A 22,767-nucleotide genomic window follows, 5' to 3' on the forward strand; every position below is an offset into this window, starting at 1 on the left:
ATACTGGAAACGGATCGGAGCGCTGTTCCGGTTCATAAAATTCCAAAGATTATTGCTTTGTCTCGTGAAAATATTAAATTGACCGTCTGAGCTACAAATGCCATATAATAAAAATCAACCAGACTTATTTTTATAAAATACACATAAAATTAGATAACTATGTTAATATTTTAGTAAAATTGTCGAGCGTTTTCGAGCCATTTCGAACGCTGGTGTGTTAACAAACGCTGGTGTTAACTATCAATTTTCTTAGTGGAAAAATATTGTATTATCTTTCTTACTCTTGTTTTCGACAGGTCTGTTTTATTGAGATGATATGGAAGTTTGACTCCTTCAATAATTTAATAGTTCGAGAGGAATGTCTTGACGACGACATTTAGCGTGCTTCTAGTTCGTCTTCTTCATTGTGCATTTCAGAATTTTCTTCCTTATCTTCCCCATTTGACCAAAGAACCAACTACGCAAATTTTACGGATATGTTCATATTTTATTTGATCTCTGAGGGTTTAGTTACATGGAATCTTTATTTAAATTATATGTATTTCTTACTCGCAGAGAGCCTTATGAATTCAAAACAAAACAAAAATGTGCACAACCGTGGCACAGTTCGCCGTGAGCTTTCTTATCGGAAAAAGATGGACGTATACTATACGGTCTCTAATTGTATTAGATTCAATATGAACACTAATTCAATTTCCATAGCTGATTTTGGCAAAGTTCAAGAATTATGAATTCAAGAATGAAAACCCAACCTAACAAATAATCCAGTAAATCGGCTATTTTCAAATATGATTGCAGCTGGCTTCCTGTAAGTGTAAATCGACAAGAACCGTGTTTTATTTAGACATGAATTTTATGTCAGTACTATACGACCCAAAGAGGTTGGACGGTCTTTAACGCTTTCGCTGCTGAATAGATAATGAGATTTTAATTGCCCCCTTTAAAATGCACGTTAATTACATCGATCGGCCGCCTGGTCATTACGCGCCGTGTGCGTCTTCCGCGTCCAAAGTATTAATATATGGACATATATTTTCGATACAATATTTCATGGTGAAGTGAGATACGACGAACTGCAAACGTACAAGTTACCGGACACGTTCTAATTCGACAATTGCAACATATCATTGTTTAAGATATTACGAATTGGCGTCCGTGTCCTTGACCTATTATGGTCCAGCTAACGTATCTACTTTGATATTGAGATTTTGTATGTGCGGCTGAGTATATATCAATGAAATGTAAATCGGACACAGAGAGATTTCGTCAATTCATTCTGCTGCCGTATCCTTGCCGATCAAGCAACCTAAGGCCGAACCCTTTTAACCTTGTACAGAATAAATAGAGACGCGATCCTTTCGGCAAAGTTGAACTGTTATCGCCCGACTATTATTGTTGGCGATTAACATTTGCTTCGTTGAATTATGTATAAGATAAGAAATGCGAAAACTTCATAATATTTTGCGAAGCGAAGCTAGACGCAAATATACGTAAGTAACAATACATAAAAGATGAGCAATCATTGTATTGTAATCAGCATTAATGCGAACCTAAATAAACAATGCATAGAAGTGACGATTAAAATAAGAGTTTTCAGAAAACTACAAAACAAAATACTTTCGAGCTATTTGACGATAGTTACGAAATACATTAAGGCTATACCTCAGTTGAGGCATGGTCTAAAAAAATCGTGGCTAGGCGATACGCGGATTGCAGGTCGCGGGTGCAAATGACGCATGCCGAACGAAATATATATTTTGTCATATAAGTCCAACATGCGTCCTATTAATATTCTGTTTATTGTTCTATTAGTAACAATAATAATATATTCATTGACATATTTTCTTATTAAAGTAAATGGGTAACGGTTTTAGTCATCTTTAGACGATTTAAGAATTAATACCCCCGTCGCCAACACGTAACAAATTGACGTATTCACACCTCGACATTCGGTCTCTGAGTGCCAGCGAGTCCAAAATTTCGTCGCGCCTATAGTTGAAAATTATATGCCGTTTCACTGAACTGAACCATGAATTGTATTTTATAGAAAAGATTCATCAAAAAGATTTTTTTTAAATTAGCAAAATATACACCGATAGCAGAGGAAGGAAAACTCAAGAAGGTTCATCCAGAATGTCACAGTACCTTTTCGGGAGTGATCACGATCCTCAGTCATGATGATTACGAAAAGAAAATTGACAGAACGCCTTTGTATTACTGATTATGAGGGGGGTTTTATAATAAGGATGAAATAGAAACTGATCGTAGGTACTAATAAAATAACTACATAGATATAAATAATGGCAAAAGAGTAGCATTTGTACGACATAAAAGTAAAACATAGGTAGGCATCAGTTTGTTTTAACAATATTTAGAAGATATGAGTTGTCGTCAAAAAAGCTAATCGCATTATCTGATTCTATATAAACAAATGACTGACTAAACGGTAAATAATATGACGATTCATGAAAAAATAATAAAGACATAACTTAGGAATGGTTTAATTACATACCCATTTCAGTAGTAGGATTCGTTTGATTTTCCATGTAAAGTTTCCTGAGCTCTTCTTCCTGTTCTTCAGTCCACATGGATTTAGATTTCCTGAGAATAGAAATAATAAAATAATTTAGGATTACTAATTCACATCTGACTTTACTCATCTGTATAATATTATGTGCTATCACTAACTATACTCAAAAAGCATCGATACAATTATTTCTATATGAAAGAAATATCAAATATCGATGTTTTTGACATGATAGTGTTTTTTTGAGTGTAGATACATAAAAAAAGGTCTCACGCACAAATTCTTTCAATACAAAATAGATACAAGGTATCGAATCTTACAGATGATGCTTGCGCCATCTGCAACACTGTATATCCACTATTATTGTATTCTGTGATTAAATACACAAACTTGTTTTCCCTTTTCTCATTGTAATTAATACGACGATAAATATTGTCATGAGCCTGTATCGATCCACTGTTGGCTAAAGGCCTCTCCATACTTCCCGGTGACATGTGTTGCGTTGCGTTGTCACGAAGATTTTAATCTAGTAGTCCAGCAGCCCCCAGGTTTAGGTACCTTGTGTTAGTTTTCGGAACGGAGGAAATGTTTTAGGTGTATCACTGTATGGCTGGATTTTGCCCATTATATACTTTTAATATTCACAAAATCATAATGTTCAATAATGAATTAAATAATAATCAGCCTATACAAAATTCGATATTAAGTATTTTAAACGAAATTTATTGTAAGCCACGAAACACTAAATTATTAGTACAGTGTGTACCTACATAATATGTACTGAAATGAAACATTACGACAATTTATTTATTATTTTCGTTTCAATTTCAGGAAATATAGAAAATTCTTACGACAATAATAAAAATGAAAAGAATATAACTTTACAGGGACCGATTTATCGCTGAATCCCGGCATCTGTAAGCGACACAACATAATATGGAGCCTTTATCAATTTATTGGGTCGACTTGCGAAAAAGGAAACAGACTACATGATATATATTAAATTTAGGGTCTTCGTTAATAATAGGATCACACGGGGTAAAATATATAAAATTGCATTTTGGAAAATATAGGTACCTACCCTCATTTCAACGCAATTTAAATGGCTAGATATTAATGAAGAAAACACATATAATTAAATAGTATTTTCATCTTCTCGTTATTGTGTTTTGATTTCATCCATTCACTGCCGTGTCCTGCAATTCACATGTCCAGTTTACGGGCTATCTTTCAGAGGTTGTCAAGGTATGCGTTTGTTTTCCGGTACATAGAGGTATATAATACTAGAGGTGAGCTGGAAATACTGTCACCAGTTTGTGTACGCAAGTCTCGGATGCAACTACCCATACCTACTCAGTACGTGTGGCCCAATAAACTTATTAGAATGCATGCGATGAGATCATCGGCATCGCGACTCGCTAGTTGGTAAACTTTCAAAACTATTGACATTAAATGCGCGCGAGCGAAATTGCATAATACACGTATGTCGAGCCGTGATACACTCAAGTATCATTGACGTCATAGCTCTCTCTTTTTCCCCAGTTGTAAAGTTGGTATAGTGAACAAATTATAGTATAGTATAGTGGACAGAAATGGAGACAACTGACAAGTTTTAGTTCCAGTAGAGTATGTGACTTATATCGAGTTGACGTCAGTCTCAAGTCCAGGAATAGGTACTAGTGTTCGAGTTCTAATAGGTATTTACGCGTTTGTCTGGTTTTGTCACGTCGAGTGTCTCGATTTATTTGTGTTATAATTGAAACTTATAAACTAAATTCAAATTTTGTGATTGTGTAAATGGATAATAATTGTATAAACAATTTGTGTAAAATAGTAGTAGGTAAGTACTTATAATTGCACCTACATTCTTGATACTAATATATGCCAAATATTCAAATATCCAAAGTAATAAATAGCAATAAAAATACTAACTTGTTGAAGTTGTCCATATCTGTATATCCATTTTCCACCTCGTAAGCATCCCCACTTGTCTTCCAGAATAGTGTTTCCATAAAAGCTTTTGGGTTCTTAGTGGCTACTTCAGTGAAATTTCTTATGATGAAAACAGCGAATTTCTGCAGTTCCTGGAGAGATAAACTAATTTGAGATACTCGAGTCTAATTCTATACATTTTTTTAAAAATATTAATAACCATGCCCTTGCTTTTTCGTACAAGGTGTCTATACAATATTAAACGATTTTCTGTTCTATAACTACGTTCATTGGATACTCGAATGCCGGATGATTCGAAGTACTCTTAGATGATTAAAACCTGTAAATTGAGATCCATAAAAATGACGTAAAGTGAGTATTTTATCCGGTATCGTCCAAATGCAGAGCATATTATATGGATTTTTCAGGATAAAGATTTTAATAGACTTTTTAACGAGAATCAGTTGTTGACTATTCATTTGCGTAGTCTTAACTAGTCGGGTCTAGCAGTTAGATTAAACAAACATATTAACTGAAAAAAATGTGTAGGCACTTAATCAAATTCACATTGAAAAAATAGCATGCATTTTATGACCAGCCCTTGGTTAGAGCCTGTAACCCACGGCTTCGTATTTATATAAAGCATACGCGGGTGCAAATAATTGTATCTAGGTGTATTATTAGGTGAAAAAATACAAAAAAATCTTGGTGAAAGATGCTAAAATTAAATCAATCCACAATGAGAAATATTTCGTATACATTGCAGAACATTTACACTCAAATGTTAAGACGTATTACCTTATGCTGACTATTTTTGGAGTCCAATATCTTCTGGAAAGTTCTAAACAGACTGGCCTGGAAGAGCATGGAAGAGAACTTGCAGTCCCATGCGACTCTATGCAACATTTTTATTGCACAGTGATTGGAATAAGACGAGTTCCTGTCGAAGTGCTGCAGCAACAAAGCGCACCCCCTGATCACCTTCGGGTTTGCAAAACTGGAAAAACATATGAAGAGGTTAGAAGGTCGCGTCTTCAGGGTAGTAGATTTAATATATATATATATATATATATATATATATATATAATTGAGTGGCGAAGGGTGGAGGTAGGCTGTTAAGATCCGCTATAAACGGTGCAAACTAAACTTTGTCAGTCATACGTATTTGTTTTCATTGAAATAAGACTATAGTTTACAGATATATGGTGATGGTTAGTTTTTAAATTTCAATTAAGCCCAGCGAAACCAAGCCATAAAAGATAATTGTAAAAAAATACTAGTCTATCAATAAAATATTATCTTATTGATTAGTATATCAATTAAATCATACATAACTTTGAATATTATATAGATAGAATATTATTTTTCATATGAATTAACAATTAAAAAAATGAACCACGAGTATGTGTAATTTTATGTATTGTTAATCCAACGAAAACAAATAAGTATAAATGAAAAAGTGTGCACAATTCTGTCGTATCGTCCAAAATATACCACAAAACATATTTATTATGGTTTGGTTTTCAGGAGCGTTAAATTGATTTTTAAAAACTAACTAATACCATATGTACATTGTAGCTTAGTTAAATAAAAACAAATATGTATGACTAAAAAGTGTAACGTGCGCTATTTATGGCGGATCTTAACAGCCTCCCTCCGTTCTTCGCTACTGATATATTAGGTATAACATATGACAAAGTGAAAAATTAGATATGCTAACAATATACTCATGTAAGAAAATAACACGTCAACAAGGGTGGGTTAAGTCTATCAAGTCAACGCTAATTACAATGAGACAATATTTAAAATTGTTAAATTAGTAAGAAGTAATTATATTTACATATATTTAATATACCATTCAAGTAATATTATTTAATTATAAAAAGGATGTTCATAAAAATCTTCAAAAGAATCTGTAGTAGATATAAGTAGGCATTTAAAGCAATCTAAATAGTATACTATACACTTTTAATTTTCATATTATGATAAGAGGTAATTTATTATCAAGGAAAACGATGGAGTCAAAATAATATGAAAGTGCAACTATACAAAGATTACTATTACTGATGATTAAATTAGTCGCAGATCAATTCAAATTGCAGATTTATTTGTAGCAAACATCACACTCGTTCTCCGTCCGCAAATTTATTAGTCGATTAATTGTTGTATTATAAGTAGATATAGATAACAAATAATAAATATGAAATCAAAGCAAAATATCACCTGCATGTCAATATTTCGATTTTACACTCAAGAAGGGTCACCAAGACGGTGAAAATGATCATTTCTGTAGTTACCAATTCAAAAACCTATATATTTCTTTAATTGAAATACAAAAAGTTCGTACGAATGCCTTTTTCTCTAGCCGAACCTCGCGGTTTTTATAGATATGTAATGTGGCATGTGCTAATATACGTAGTTGAAAAGTAAAAATAGGACATTTTTCGATAGTAAATAAATTCATAAATATGTAAGGCGACTAAAAAAATAATTAAAAATATACATAAAGTTGTGTTGGTAACACTTAATTAATGTCTGCCCTGGAAACTTTAGCGCATAAATGGCGGAATTATTCGAAAAGTTTCCAGGGGCGCCGCAATAAGCCACCATAATGGCTGATCACATTTTAATTTTCGATGAATTGAAATATTAACAGGCACCATGCCGCGTTATTTGCTCTGCGAAAGGCAATAAAGATGTCAATTTTAATCATTTTTATCTATCCATCGGGAGCGCCGTCATATCAAAACATATTTTACGAGCCCTAAAATCTCGATAATATGAAACATTCAGAGAAAAATTTTGTTAACAGAGAATTTTACTGCCACCTACCTGTATTATGTAAAACGAAAAATTTTATTATTTCAAAGATGCATTGGGTAATAAAAGAATATTACTTACTAAATGATTTTCTTGTTCAAAAATAAGTGGTCGTAAAAATATTATCTCCGTTGAGATTGTTTGAGAACCAAAGGTTTTTCATTAATTTACAAAGTATATTATTTCTACTCGTAAAATATTATAATTAAAAAAAAATAGAAATATTCTTTTCTAACTAATTCCATAGATCTAGAGTCGTATTTAATGGGGAGTGTAAGGTTACTAGGTACATGTCAGTAGCGAAGGATGGAGGTAGGCTGATAAGATCCGCCATAAATAGTGCATATTAAACTTTGTTAGTCATACGTATTTGTTTGTATTCAACTGAGACTACAATTATTTACAGATGGTGTCGGTTGTTTTTAAAATTCAATTAAACCCTGCCTATGCAAACCATAATAGTTTTGGTATATTTTGGGCGATACGAAAAAATTGTGCACTTTTTTATTGATATTCCACATATTGTTGGTTTTCATTTTTTTTAAATTCAGCCCTGCCTAAACCAAACTATAATAGATATAAAATATTATTCTATCTGTAAAATATCTAATATTATGTATGATTTAATTGTATAATTTTAGATATTTTATAGATAGACAAGTATTTTTTGACTATTACTTATTATGGCTTGGTTTCGCAGGGTTTAATTGAATTTTAAAAACAAACCAATACAATCTGTAAATAATTGTAGTCGTATTTCAATGAAAACAAATACGTATGACTGACAAAGTTTAGTGTACACTATTTATGGCGGATCTTAACAGCCTACCTCCACCTTTCGCCACTGGTACCTACATGTAGAGGCGTAGTAACGAAACAATTAAATAACGTGTGAAGATTTTTTAGTCAATTTTTAAGGAACATATAAATATAAGCTAGAAAATAAGTCAGTGACAAAATTACAATAAAAAAAACCACATTGTCATACGCGTCCGATGAATGTTATTGTACGGTGATCATTTTCATTGCTGAAATGTAGTTAATTTTTTGTTTAAAAAACTGTAAAATTTCTGAACAAAAACGTTTTCAGATTGAAATAATATTCGGATATAATATCCTAGACTTCCTCGAGTATTATAACTATAATCGGATGCTTCATCATTCCGCTACGCCGCTTATACATATTATTTTAATACATACCGATTAGAAAATTCCTTGAAATCAAAATCAGCTTCCATTATTTGTGCAGGACGGTCTTCCTCGTCTTCTTCATCTGATAAAAAATAAGATTTCATAACTAAACCACGTAATAAATATAAGTGTATTTACAGAATAGCAAGCTATTTTAATTTAATATAATATGTACGTTGACGTAAAATAATAGCATACAAGCCAACATTCCATTATTTAGCACGGTATTCACGAAGTTCAACTTTAATAATAATTACAAGATAAAAAGAACTTTTTATATACAACGTTCTTAATTTTTCTGTTGAATTATTATGCTCAATATGCTCAAACTTGTACTTGATATGAAGTAAATAAAAAACAAACAAATATAGAATACTGAAATACATTTTGACATATCATTTTGATTTCCATAGTGACGTACTTAATAATTCAGTTGCTAGGACTAGTTGCTTAGCAACCAATAATAGTCTTTTACTTTTTACGGATTTTTATGAAATAACTTTCCATACAAAACAAAATTAACTGAAAATGAATTCAATTCTGTTTAAAGATGGCTAAAAGTATTGTAATAGTGCATTGGCATCGTGTTCTGATATATTCTAAAAGTTTCAAATGTCTAGCTAGTCGGGAAGTTAGTTAAAAATCAATTGCAAGATATGTACTGGACAAACAACCACCAGACAAACAAGAAACTATTAAAAACGTTGTAAAAAATAACATACCTTCCTCGTCTTCTTCACTCTTTCTTTCCTCCGGGTCATTTGTCCCGATGTCTGAAACGAGATAAATAAATAAAGCATGAACATTTGGATTAAGTACTACCCAATACATACTATTATAGTACGTATAATAGCTCGTTCACAAGTGCATGGATTTACTGGCGGCAGTATGTATTGTCGCGACCATAACGATAAAATGCAAATATAAACACGTACATATTATCGAAGAATTTGTTGAATTTTCACGCGATGCATGACGTATGCGCATGCGCAGTAGAACGATAATGATACTAATTTACACAACCAGTCAAAATTGGCATCATACTCGTACAATAGACGCGTCTCGCTTACGCTTCAAGAATGAGATTTGCGAGAGTTAGCACTTTTATATTGTGTAAATAGTTATTATCGCGATAGTTTAATCTACACACTAACGGTGCCAGCAAATACATGCACGTGTACAGGCGCTATAAGCTCAAATATTAAAAAACCCAGAAAAAAATATGCCAAATGGGACATAAATCCACATTCATAGCAATCCGGGTAGTGAACTTTATCGATAAGTTGCATGTACAATTGCTCTCCAAGAAACAAAAATAACTGAGAACTATGCATTTGGTATTGTTGCGCAGATATTATACAAACAAACAAATGTATTGTAAAACATATATTTCAAATTATACATTTAATTTAAAGATTATTATAAACAATTATGATTCGTAATTAACTATTTCATTTATTCAACGAATAATTAACAAGATTTATTATTCGTTGAATTAAATTCGTCAATTAAAAATTATTAGCAAGTTCGAGTAAGTTACATCATAAAATAATGGAGAAATCCGTGACGTCGGTTAGTAATTGAAGTAGTAGGTTGAAGTAGTAGTAGGTATTAAAAGGCCAATAGTTAAAGTTTGTCGTAATTAGTATGTCACCTCGTAGCATAGTGATAATGCGCGGATGGAGCGTAAACCCAAGAGATGCAAGTTCGATTCCTGCAGGGTGTCTTACTTTTTTCAAAAAAGATTTTTTCAATTGGTTATAATATATTTTCTCAAAAGTGTTTTTTAAAATTATGTGTGTTCAATTATGATTCGTATATAAGTACAAGGATTTTTAAACTATCCCCGCAAGAATGTACGTATTTTACCGTCATCAATATTTTTTTTTTTGAATAACAATCCATTGCGTAAAAACATTAATATATTTTTATTTTAATTTTATTTATCTGATATGCCAATATTTTTTTGCAATAGTTTTTGCAGACAAATTGAGTTACTGGTAGATAAAGGGTCGCCATCTCTGATCTACACAGCTAAAAAATCTATAACCTTTTTTAGTGTAAATTCATTTTACCGGTAGCATATACGACAATTTGGAAAACATTTTACTTGCTATTGTGCATTCCCATGTCACGGTTGTCAGGATTGCAATCCCCAATCAGTATCTATGTACTAAGGCGATCGAAAATAAAATTGACAAAAAGCAAAATCTCGCAAGCAACCGACGGCAATATAATGTGTACATATACACAAGGCAGTAAAGTACATAGAGTCGCAGAGGATTAGCGTCGTAGACCATCTACGATCTTCATGTTTTCGAGATCCAATATAGATGGCAGTAAAAGCTTCTGAAAAAAAGAACTAAATTTTCTACAAGATATCACGTGTCGCGTCGTTCCGTTAAACGTTCTCCAAATAAAGTACTGCCGGCCGGAAGAGCGTTTTCCACTGGACGAGAAACACTTTGCAGTACCTACACACATTGGAATACTTTATTTAGACCTGTTTTTTTTTGTTTTTTATTTTATTTAATTTTAACTGGCGGTTGTGCAAAAGAACTAAATTTTGATCAAAATTCATAATTTTGAAGACACCTCAGACACCACAGACACACAATCGTACTTACGTTGTCGTCTTAAATCAGACGCACTTTACTTTACGCACAGAATTAGTGAGGAATATTAATGCCATAATATGGATTTAAAAAATATTTAGTATCTATTTAACTGAGTCATTAAATAATTTTGTTTTCAACACTGGAAATATACGAGATTACAAGCTTTGTATTTTCTGGTTACATGCTTGTGGCGGGCTGAGCGTTTTCCATTAAAACACAAAACCTGAAAACATTCTTAAGTTCAAGTGGAGTTTAAGAGTAATAATAAATAAATGTGTTTGAAATTTTTACCGATAAAATAAAGTTAGACACTATTTCTAGACGTAGAGGGGCATCAACATAGTCTTTAATATTATAATAGTGCTCGTATTTATGTTTATGGCAGTTATCTATGGTACTTTACGTATACGTTTTTTATAAAAAAAAGTGTGACTTAACTAAATTTTCAACTTTAATAATTCAATTATATTCCACCACCCAAGTATCTTATACTCTCGAGTCTGAAATCGTTAAGATGTCCTCCTTTGCAACGCGATCCAGCCTTAGGGCAGCAGATAACAAAAGTCGCTAATAAGTCTCGCTTATCCGCATGAAGAGAATCCGCCTACCTCGCCCGCCCTCGGCCGCCTACCCGCATCCGGATCCTGGGCGGCTTAACTAAGCTGCAGGTGTAATTAAAGGTGTCTGTATCAAAAATAAACCTGCAGGGTTAACTGTCTCTGGATAGTCATATTTTCGACATATAGAGCTGTATAATATAATCTACTATAGCTGTATAGTATAAATAATCATTAAGAACACTTGAATACATGGCACATCTAAGTCTAAGGTAGTTGCTCGTTAATAACGACATACCTACCTATAAAACTGCAGAAATGTCACATCAGGTTCTGTGTTTCGGAAGATATCCGTTGAAGCATGGACGAGGCATGATGGGTTAGTAGGCACTATTATATTGTAGATAATATTATTATCAGTCGTCATATGTACGCATTTACTTACCGATGGCAGTAGTATCTGAAGAATAAAAGAGCCACTGTAAACGACCCTGCCATAGATATTTGAGATACCTTATAAAAATAAGTTATATCGCAAATAGATCAATACATAATATAAATGTGGTGGAAAAATGAACTCTAATTTATTCTGAATATGAAAAATTGGCGTTTCTGTTCTACCACCATTTTTGTATAATTATGCCAATATATTCGCACCTGCCCGCGTAAATAATGCCACATACGTACAATAAATTCTGAGTTTATTGGAATAAAATATTACGAATTCGCGTTCATGACGTATTGACTCATTGACTTATTCTGTCAACGCTTGGCGTGCCGTGAAGATCTCTTCACATAATTTTTGCCGTCCGTTTTGCTAGCTTCGTTTATTGTTATATTTAAACTAAATTCATTTTCTTTTATGTAATTTCCATGTGTCTTTCTCTCTCAGGCACTTTGCTTTACAGTAACTCTATAAAGTCAGTCAAAGCGTGGCAACCTCAGTCTTGGGTATTTGCTCCCGGGCGAAAAAACTGTACAGATGCCTCACATCGCTAACGTAATGTGTCTCGTGATACGCTCGACTAAGCCGGAGTGGGTTGGCTTGGAGTCCTTCATTTTTTTTGCCAACGCTTTACCTTTAGTATCCAGATTATATATGTATGGGAGTTTTCTGTATGTAAATAGCAGTGCGGTATGGGAAGGTGCCTGTTAGTCATAACGCGTATGCATCACAATGAAAAAATAAAAGTGTAAAATAGCAAATAAGATAACGTGATTAATTAGGAGCCATGACAATAAAATGACGCTCGGCGAGTGGATAACTAAAAAAATCACAAAAAAAACGCTAAACATGGACACTGAAACAGGGTCGAGCAACATGATGCTGGGTAGGGAGCGAGATGCGTTGAAAGAGCTAGAGAAGGTCTTCACGCAGCGGTAGATCGAACGTAATTGATGATGACGATTAACAAAAAGATAAGGAAAAATAAGCAGAATTGTAGGTGAAGGACCTCACTTTAAATTATGTCTCTAGAAATTTGTGAAGTTATTTGATCACATATTCAGAAGGCAAAACGATAATAATTTAGAAAGGCACATTGCTTACAGATAAATCCACGGTCAATGCAGAATGAGGAGGTCACACACTCGATAGTCAAATCATAATCAAAGGAGTACAGGTCAGTCAGTTCCTTAAGCTGTGTGGAGCAGGATAGCAGGAGAGATACATATTCAAAGGGAATGACGTTTCTCAACAATGAGGCAGGATGAAAAAAAAAGTTTGATTAAATATTTGTTCCTATAAATAATAGCATATGAGTTGTATATAATACAAAATGGGACTATCCATCTAATGACTGACAAAAGGCTGTATATTTTTTAATACGATATATTTTTTAAAAATCTCAAGTAAAATAATTTTTTTGTAAATGAATTATATAAGACGTTTTTCATAGCCCCAAATATTAAATTATGGAGTTCTACTTTTGATTCTATATGACTAATATTATACTACAATCAATAAAAGTATACTTAGAAAAAAATAATATTACTAAGATCTTCGGTTTGAATGTATTGGCGTGACATTTAATTAGTTTTGTTCAAATGCTCGAGAAAACGAGAAATTAAATTAAACAAAAACGGTTATAAACTACCAAAGTCATATTAAGACTAAGAAACTGTAGAATTACAAAGGAGTTTTATTCCTTGCTGTTATTAAAAGCTATATAACTCTATATTGTATACCCTACTAGGCAAGCTAAGTTACAGTGAAATATAACTCAAATTTGAAAAAATCCCCAAAAAGCCTTAATGTTCAGTGGGAGTAAGTACCTATCCAGCGTTCCAACATAAATTGGACGGATAAATCCCAGGGGGCGGATGATAGGGGGGCCACCTACCGCTTAACGGACTTCCACGGCCGACAAATGAGCTGTAACCGTGATGTTAAGTGTACATTATGAGGGGGCCCCTGACACTTTTGCAGCGCTGATTTATTCGTAAACAGAGGCATTACTTCTGGTAATGGTTTGCTATTTTTTTAAGAAGTCTGTCGAGTAAAGTAAGCAAGAGGGAAATTGTTTATTAAGATCACTAAATAGACTTAAAAAGTCTAATCTGATCGAGGTTAAATTACGTGGTTTAAGACGTAAATTATACCATATTTGTACTGAATGGGATATCAACTAGAATTTGAAGCAATCAGGAAAGTGAACTTTCGCGGTGAAGCTACCGATACGATTGTTGATCACGAATCTTTCCTCTTCTTAACTCTCTCATTTGGACTTAGACCAATTATTAGAAAATTACTTAAAACTCCACAACCTCATATGATATCATGTCGAGTCTGCAGCAATTCGCATAGAACTTTTTTTAATATATAACGATGGCGTATTCACTATGGTTGAATCATTGTTTATATTTGAAAATCATCGACTTATAATCGCATAATATATTGCATTTAATGGTTAAATGTGATTTTTGGGTAAACATAATTTTTATTATAGGTATTGTACATAATTTAGACAAAAATAATTTTAACTAAATATTGTAAAAGTACGATTAGACAAACATTAGTTATTATTTTTATATGTCATATGTATTGATATGCAGGTACTTTGATTTTGCAATATTGGATATATGAATAAATAAACTGCGCGATGAGTAATACATGAAACTAGAGTTGTAATCAAAAAGACTTAAGTATCGAAAAGACTACTTGCAAAACTATTAAGAAGTATAAATCATAAAAATAATGTCTGCGAAATCGTTTTCAAATTACATCTAAGTTTGGACATTAGCGAAAGATAGATCGCTTTTAAAGCAAATTTTGGAAACAACAAATTGTTTAAGTACAAAATATACGTTTAAATTGCTTACTATTTAAAGTAAGTAAAATAAACGAGAATTGAAACTATGTATTTTAACGTGTCTAAGTTTATATTAACTCTCGCAATTAGTAGTTACTATCAAAATCGTTCTCATAATAAAGAACAGACTTAAGATTGAAAGCAAACATTGTTTTGCAGTATAGAAATTTCTTTATAGGCCTGCACACGCTGTGGGTGAAGCTGAGCTAGCTTCAACGTACCCACTCCGATTGATAAAAAAGATATTGTAGCAAAAGGAAACAATACGAACAGCAACAACACAATAATGCATCATCAATAAAGAAAGTAAACTGATATAGTATTATGGTTGAAATATTTTTTTTTAAGACACAATGTTCCTTATTAAATTTACATTTCCCCTCAGATTTAGGGGTATAGGTACTAGTTTCACAGAAATTCAATATATGGCGGAAAGCATATATTTAAAAAAAAAATGGAAACCGATGAATAATACGGTGAGAAGGACATTTCTGAACGATTACCACCATACTAAGACGTTCCTTGTGTACGTGTAGTTAAATTGACTATATAAATTTTAGTATCGTTGCAAGGCTAATAATTATTATCAGTGAAGTGCGATTATGAATCGTTTGCATGAAATGTGCTAATTAAGATAGGTATTTAATCGTTTTTTTACGATAGGTATGTTATTTATAAGAATGTGTCTAGATTCGGGAGAAAATATATCATATATATGACGCTTGTACCCTGTGCGGTTCCTTAAAAATAGCTAAATTGGTTCTACTGATAAAAAGGTTGATCATGAAAGCTTATTGATGAAAATTTTATGGAAATCGTACCTAATACCTAATGCTCATCTTTATAATGGTCAAAAATGAAAAAATGTTGGCGCCATTTGATGCGTGTTGAAACATCGATACTGTGTCGTTAGACGGTAAACATTTGGTGGCCAACGCGAATGTCGCCATCTTCGCCGTAGGTACTTGGGCAATTGTGAAGTCGCGGCAATAGAAACAAATCAAAATTAAAAAATGTTAATAATTTTGTGCATTCCATTATTTTTGAATGTCGGAACAAATCATAAGATAAAAAACTATGAAATTGTAAAAATAATATACCAAGAAATTAATATAAGATGATGAAACAAACAAACATATTTTGTACGTTGGCTTGACGTAGATAAAGCCAGCAAAGCTCGCCTACGCGCCGTAACAAGTCTACGACGCAATAGAGCAACTGCCAAAACTTTCAACTAAGATCAGTTTTTATTACCGACCGCGCAACATTAGGGCAGAAGAAAATGTATTTTTACGCTACGCCAAATACAGAACTCATTATCACATTACAGTACTCCCCCACCTCCGTAATGCCGGCCACAGACGGACAGTTCTCGTAACAGGTTGAACATGCCAGTTAATAACTATACAGTTATCTTTGGTAGATAATCTGCGGCGCCCATAGACGGACACTTTTCGACCTTTCAGATATGTGCCATGTTCAAACTGCCAGCGACCCCCCACTCCCGTGTTTTTGTAAAACTGTTGGAATTTCAACTAGCCGAAAGTTCTCGTTTGACGTTAGATGCTGGTAACGTAAAGTAGGAGTAGCTGGCGCGATTTGGCGGCAAATTTTGACAGTTCTGTCATAGTTCGTTCGTAAGAAGTATATTATTTTTGTTGCGTGTTAGTTCTTTTGCGAGATACTCATATTATATAATTACGAATATTGTGGTGTCAACTAGGTACCGCAAACAATATTTTCCACTACTTAAATACAAAAGTATGTCTAGGTATCATGGAAACAGACGCCAACTTGCAATTGTAATGTATGTCCATAACAGGGTGATGATAACGGAAAGACGTAATAAGTAAATTGTTTTGGTGATTGAATAAAACATATTACATAAATTTAATGTATATAATCCTGATTTAAATAAAACAATACGTATGTATTTTATCTTAATTAAATTTTATTAAAACAACAATTAGTATACTATGAATAATTTATTCAAAATAAAAGAATCTGGACATATATTTACACAAACAATAAATTGTAATCATAATAAATCTAACAAAGTAAAAATATTCGTATATCAAACGTTCGTTCAAGTATACCCTACTTAAAACTAATTTAACACATGGTACCCCTGTGTATGATCTCGGCGAACATAACCTCCATAGTTTTTGACACTTGATCTGCCACAGACAATAACTGTACGTATATGGGCACGTCTGTTGACAGTTCGACAGATTTAAATGGGGTAGTTAAACTGATATGTGGTGTGTCCACTAACGTACAGTTATTGAACAGTTATTGTCTGTGCCATGTTCAAACTGCTACGAGAACTGTCCGTCTATGGGGGCCTTAACTGTATTACCGCATTCTATTATGTATAGAAGTGTTGCTATTAAATTACTTTTAAATTGTTCACATTATTCGCGTACTGTGCGGGAGAAGAAACTAGCGTTATTTTTGAGCCGCAGTATCTTCACTCATACTAGTACATTCTCCACCGTCATTACAAAATTGCGTGGGGTGTTACAAGGATAACCTTAAAATAATTAAGATATTTTGATTTCCTATAGCAGGAGTCAGCAATCTTTTAAACATTATCGGCAACAATAGATTTTTAGTTTTAATAATAGGGTCCGCAAATTTTATTATTAAAACAGTAAATCAAATAATGAAAACAAGCTCAGAATGCAGACAAAAAGATCGTTTAATACAGTGTTTAAGTGCCTAGCCAGAAATATTGAACAATAATTTAATAGAATGCCTATTCTAAAGAGAATTAATTGAATAAATAGTGCGGTTTGCTTTAAAACAAATCAAGTGAAAAGGATTGCAATTTATAGTTTTAAATATATTTAGGTATATAATTTTCTTAAATGGAAGATTTATTTTTTATTTAAAAAATCTGTATACTGCTTTGAATAGGTACGAGAACCTACGTTATCAGTATTTAAATTATGTTTTCAAATTGGCTCGCAGAGGTATGGGGGGGACATGCTTTTATTTATATTTTCAAAGCATGATCCTGGACATACCTTAAACGTAGATAATCTATTTATATCATTTTGAAGCCTTATTATCCTTTATATTAATTTTAAACATTTGATGACTGCATAAAGTATTTTTATTACATAAAATAGTATTCTTTTAAACCTCTCGCTCTAATGTTTTATAATATAGTCATATTTCAGTACATAAATGTGCAGTGGTGTTAAGATTTTTTACATTTATTAATTTTCAAACGCCAAATGCCAAAAGAAATGGTGTATTTCAAAAAAACACTTGCTTATTCTTAGGTCAATAATTATTATAAAGCAATCAGTAGTCGTAGGATGTTTATCACATTTGAATGGTCAACGACATAGCTTATAATCAATGTCTTTAGAATTATCTTCAAATATGTTATTCTTGTCCATTTTTTGAATAATAAAATGCCTAATTCTTGTCAAATTTGGGATCACAGAAATTATCAATATATTTTTTTATCGTAAATATTTCACTACAATAATGTCGACATAAATTATACTGATGAAATTAATAAATGTAAAAAATCTTAACACCACTGCACATTTATGTACTGAAATATGACTATATTATAAAACATTAGAGCGAGAGGTTTAAAAGAATACTATTTTATGTAAAAAACATACTTTATGCAGTCATCAATTGTTTAAAATAAATATAAAGGATAATAAGGCTTCAAGATTATATAAATAGATTATCTACAACGTTTAAGGAATGTCCAGGATCATGCTTTGAAAATAGAATAAAAGCTCCATTTTGACCCACGCTGAGCACGTCCGCCCTTTATGAGTTTGGTGGATGTTATCAAAAAGGTAAATAGTATACTGCTACTTTTAAACCTAAGCCACAAATTTTAATTAAAGTATGCAGGTGTTCCACGAGTCCGTCGAGAAGAAAAATATTCTATCTAAAACTCTCGGCAGAAAATGCATGTTCCTAAATGTACGAGTGTATGGGGTTTAGTCCAATCCACCCAACATCCACCAAGTCATCCATTGAAATAAACATATTATATTTAGCAATCACATGAGGTGAATACATATAATCGTAATTAGCATTTCCAGTTAAGTAATCATGAGCTATTTAATATAATACAAATACAATGATAAAGCTATTGTATAGTTTCACAGGAGAATGTGAAAAGAAACGATATAAATGTGAACATGAAACTAACTGACAATTAAGTACCTACCTATTTGAAAATACAATCGGGTCAAAAGTAACCTCTCCTCAACAATAGCCGGCCAATAATTCCATTTTCAAATTCAGATTGCCAGATCAGCTACAAAACTAGAAAAGTCAGTGTTACCATCAACCGGCGAAAGAATAAAGCCAATAGAGCTGAAATGAAGCGTTTTATGAAAATTTTCCGCGAGCAAGCGCCGAGTCGAGTCGATCGTCGAGCAATGAATAAACTTTGCACAATTTTACGTCGGCTGCCATTCGATGAGTGCAGGTAGCGAGGGTCGTGTCTTTCTGACACCGGCGCCGGAAGTGGTGTCACTAGAGATCAGGGCTGTCAGATTGGATAATCCAGTTACCCGGATTTTTCTATTTTACGCGAATTAATAGCAGTATGTAGGTAATTGGTTTACGTATGATAATGACGAAATGAATAGGTATATAATATCACAAATTTCGATAACTGTAAACATGCATAGGACCGGCAGGAATGTACTAACAATGAAATAATTAAGGTTGATGATGATAATATAAATACAGGTATACTATAATATCATCTATTTTTAAATGGCGTCGTTCACGTAGCCTTTAATTCTAATTTATTTAAGTTTTCTACTATTCCATTTGAGTCGCTTTCTGCAACCCGGGTTTCATCTTTTGGCATCTTCAGCTCTATGCGCGCTCACCACAATTTAAATGGAATAATACAAAACTAAAATCCATTAGAATATTAATTAAAATTTGTTTCAATGTTTCCGAAAAAAGTCAGTTAATTGTGAACAATCATAAAAAAACTATGGAAATTAGCGGAGTTATTTATCTACTGCCGACGTTATTAATGAATATATTTTTTAGTGAATAGTAGTGACTCAGATAAGGGTTTTCTCAATGTTAAAGTGCGCCTATAATATTATGTTCAGATGAAATTTAAATAATGCATCATGATTCGGAAGGTCAGTAAAGGATTTCATGTGCCTAACCCTAACAGATAAAAATACTTATACCATGTTTGACATACGAATAGAGCATATCATGTAGGGAAACGTGTGTAGGAATTATTTTGTTTGTAAACGTATGTCTTTGAATATTGGATGTACTGTCGGTGGGTACTTATAAAAAAGCAACTCCAGATCCTTGCCGTTGTTTATGTAGCTATTGGAATTTTTGTTGTTTATTTAATTTTACAGCATATGACGATATGGCGTATTTTGTTAAGATAGAGCAAATAAAATTTAATAAAAATGTTCCAAAAAGTAAATAAAAATGTATACGCTAGGTATCGAATTCATTGGAAAAATATGGTGCAAAACCTAGTAGGACGAACAAAGGATATAATAAGTTTTGAAAATAGACAAAATTCCATGAAAGCAGGTAGACACAAGATAAGATACATGAAAAGAGCGGGAAATTTCATTTCATTATGTAAGTACTTTTTGAAATGCAATATTGGAAAAATGCAGGTACAAAATTCAGGAGAATAGCTTAATGATTTTAAGAAATGTTTTGTTTCCAATATGATCAAAATTGTATTTTACATTTAAAAAAAATGTAAGGATACATTAAATTTTAGTACTAACTTAGATACTATGAATTTAATGGAGCCAATAATATGAACATATAGGTTTATCAATATTAGTATACAATGATGGTATTTTGTTTTACACTTTTATCGGCATGGTATCCTTTTTCTTTTGTTAAAACTTACAACGAAAAATTTTGGGAACCATAATATTAGATTGATAAGCGGACAAATGCCTAAATAAAAGAAATTATGTATAGAGCAGAATTAATCATTCAAATTATATAGATAGATTGGAGAGATCCAAGAGAAGTTATCAAACAACATTTAAATGATAAAATTAAGAAGTACGCTAATAGTAAATGGATTACAGAAAACTTAATAAACTACATTTTAATAATAAGCATGACCATACATATGGGATCACATATTGCATTTTATAGCTATAACTGTAACTATAATTATAACTGTTTATATCGTCAGTTTAACTTTGACTTTAAATAAAAAATATTTTTAGAGGTACGTCAGTATTTTAATTATAATGTCTATCATCAAGAAATGTTCCAAATAGCAAGCTTCGTATTTTTCCGTAGAAGTAATAAATACATCACAAAATTATTATTACATCGAAAAATACATTTAATTTTGAATACATAAATTAAATACAGATAACATGTATATGCAAATTGATTTTATTATTTATGCAAACAATTTTGCATGAATGAAATAAATGTAAAAACATGCATATAGAAATTTAGTTATGTTATAATAATATAGTATCAAAATAGTATTTCTGAAACATAATAGGCACCGTAAATACTTGTAATACAAAGAAAAACCGGATCCCTGAATAAAGTCTTACATAACGGAATTCAAAATAAAGTTAATCTTGAAACGAGACTACAAGATCACACAATGAATTCATAAACATCACGTATGCAGGCCAAAGTATTGTGGGAATGCAAAAGCTCCGTCGAGCTTACATGCAACTTTTGATCTGCAAGCTTCTCCACTTTCGCGATGCAATCTCTTTGTGTTTTCTGCAGTTGATACAGTCGAGACGTTATTGCGTCACGGGGGATGCCCGCGATTTTATTGCCTCTTGAACACTGAAGGGTATTTTTACTACCCAACTTTGCGGGGGTATGTCCCTAAAACAGCGCACTTAAACGTACACAAACACGAGTTCGGGCGATAAAGAAAGAAACTTTTTTTATTTTAAATGCGTCGTTGTATAGATTCGGTAGTGGGTAGTTATTTTTCAAACTGAGTTAGTTTGACGGCTGTTGGGAAAAACGAAAATGCTTCGAACCGTCACAACAAGAAAACTTACAAAGTTAAAGTTAGACCTCATGTGAAACAGGAGTAAAAAGAAGAAACATTCAGAAATCGTTAATTCCCAGTACACCAGACATTCCAATACAAACGTACGTAGTTATTTAAGATGGTAAATAGGTGTTTTGATTAGTTTAATATAGCACAATATTTCGCCATTACGCTACCGAACTTGGTATCCTTCTCGCCAATAATTCGTTGTTCAAGTATCAATGAAAATGCCATGCATTTCTAAAAATCTTTTGTGATTCGTTTGAGCTAGAAAAAACCAATCGTGTGATGTTCATTGTGGAATATTAAAAAAAGATGTAAGACATACATACAGTACGATCAGATTACGGGAACATCGGATATTTCTACTCCTGAAGTGAAAAATCTTCTAAGGCGATGACAGTAGTTAGAGCAATGTACCTATATATCAAACCAAGTTTGACTTCTTTTTACTGATTGATGTTTATATACTTAATGTATTTTTTATTATATTTTACGTTATGAACGTCTTAAATTAATAAGAAAGGAAGACAAGCGCATATAATTATCATATTTCCAGTTAAAAAATTCTCTATAATAAAATTCTTCTTCTCCGTCGGGCGATGGCGTACCGAGTTCGCTGATTGAGGAATCGTTGTTTCGTTTGATCATCCACGAGACCTTTAGTACCCGTTTCCAGCACCAGAAATGCTTAGAATTAGGCATTTGTTTCGATGTTCCTAAGAGTGTATGATGCAAATATCAAAACAAAAGACATCCTTTTAAC

The 22,767-nt window shown here is 32.5% G+C and overlaps 1 protein-coding gene across 1 annotated transcript in view; it reads right to left on the bottom strand.

Annotated features, from left to right (window-relative positions):
- The window catches only part of timeout (circadian regulator timeout), a 569,744-nt gene that overhangs the window by 36,754 nt on the left and 510,223 nt on the right, over positions 1–22,767 (bottom strand). Inside the window, exons 12-16 of the mRNA XM_085954028.1 lie at positions 9,193–9,243; positions 8,480–8,552; positions 5,258–5,456; positions 4,460–4,611; positions 2,513–2,601 (exon numbers count right to left, since the gene is read on the bottom strand). Of these exons, the coding sequence (XP_085810154.1) occupies positions 2,513–2,601; positions 4,460–4,611; positions 5,258–5,456; positions 8,480–8,552; positions 9,193–9,243 (564 nt within the window). The remainder of the gene's footprint in view (positions 1–2,512; positions 2,602–4,459; positions 4,612–5,257; positions 5,457–8,479; positions 8,553–9,192; positions 9,244–22,767) is intronic.

The sequence above is a fragment of the Rhyacophila brunnea genome, unplaced genomic scaffold (assembly GCF_057557595.1).
Source record: "Rhyacophila brunnea isolate RB1 unplaced genomic scaffold, BYU_Rbru_1.0 scaffold_10, whole genome shotgun sequence".
Lineage (NCBI taxonomy): Eukaryota > Metazoa > Arthropoda > Insecta > Trichoptera > Rhyacophilidae > Rhyacophila > Rhyacophila brunnea.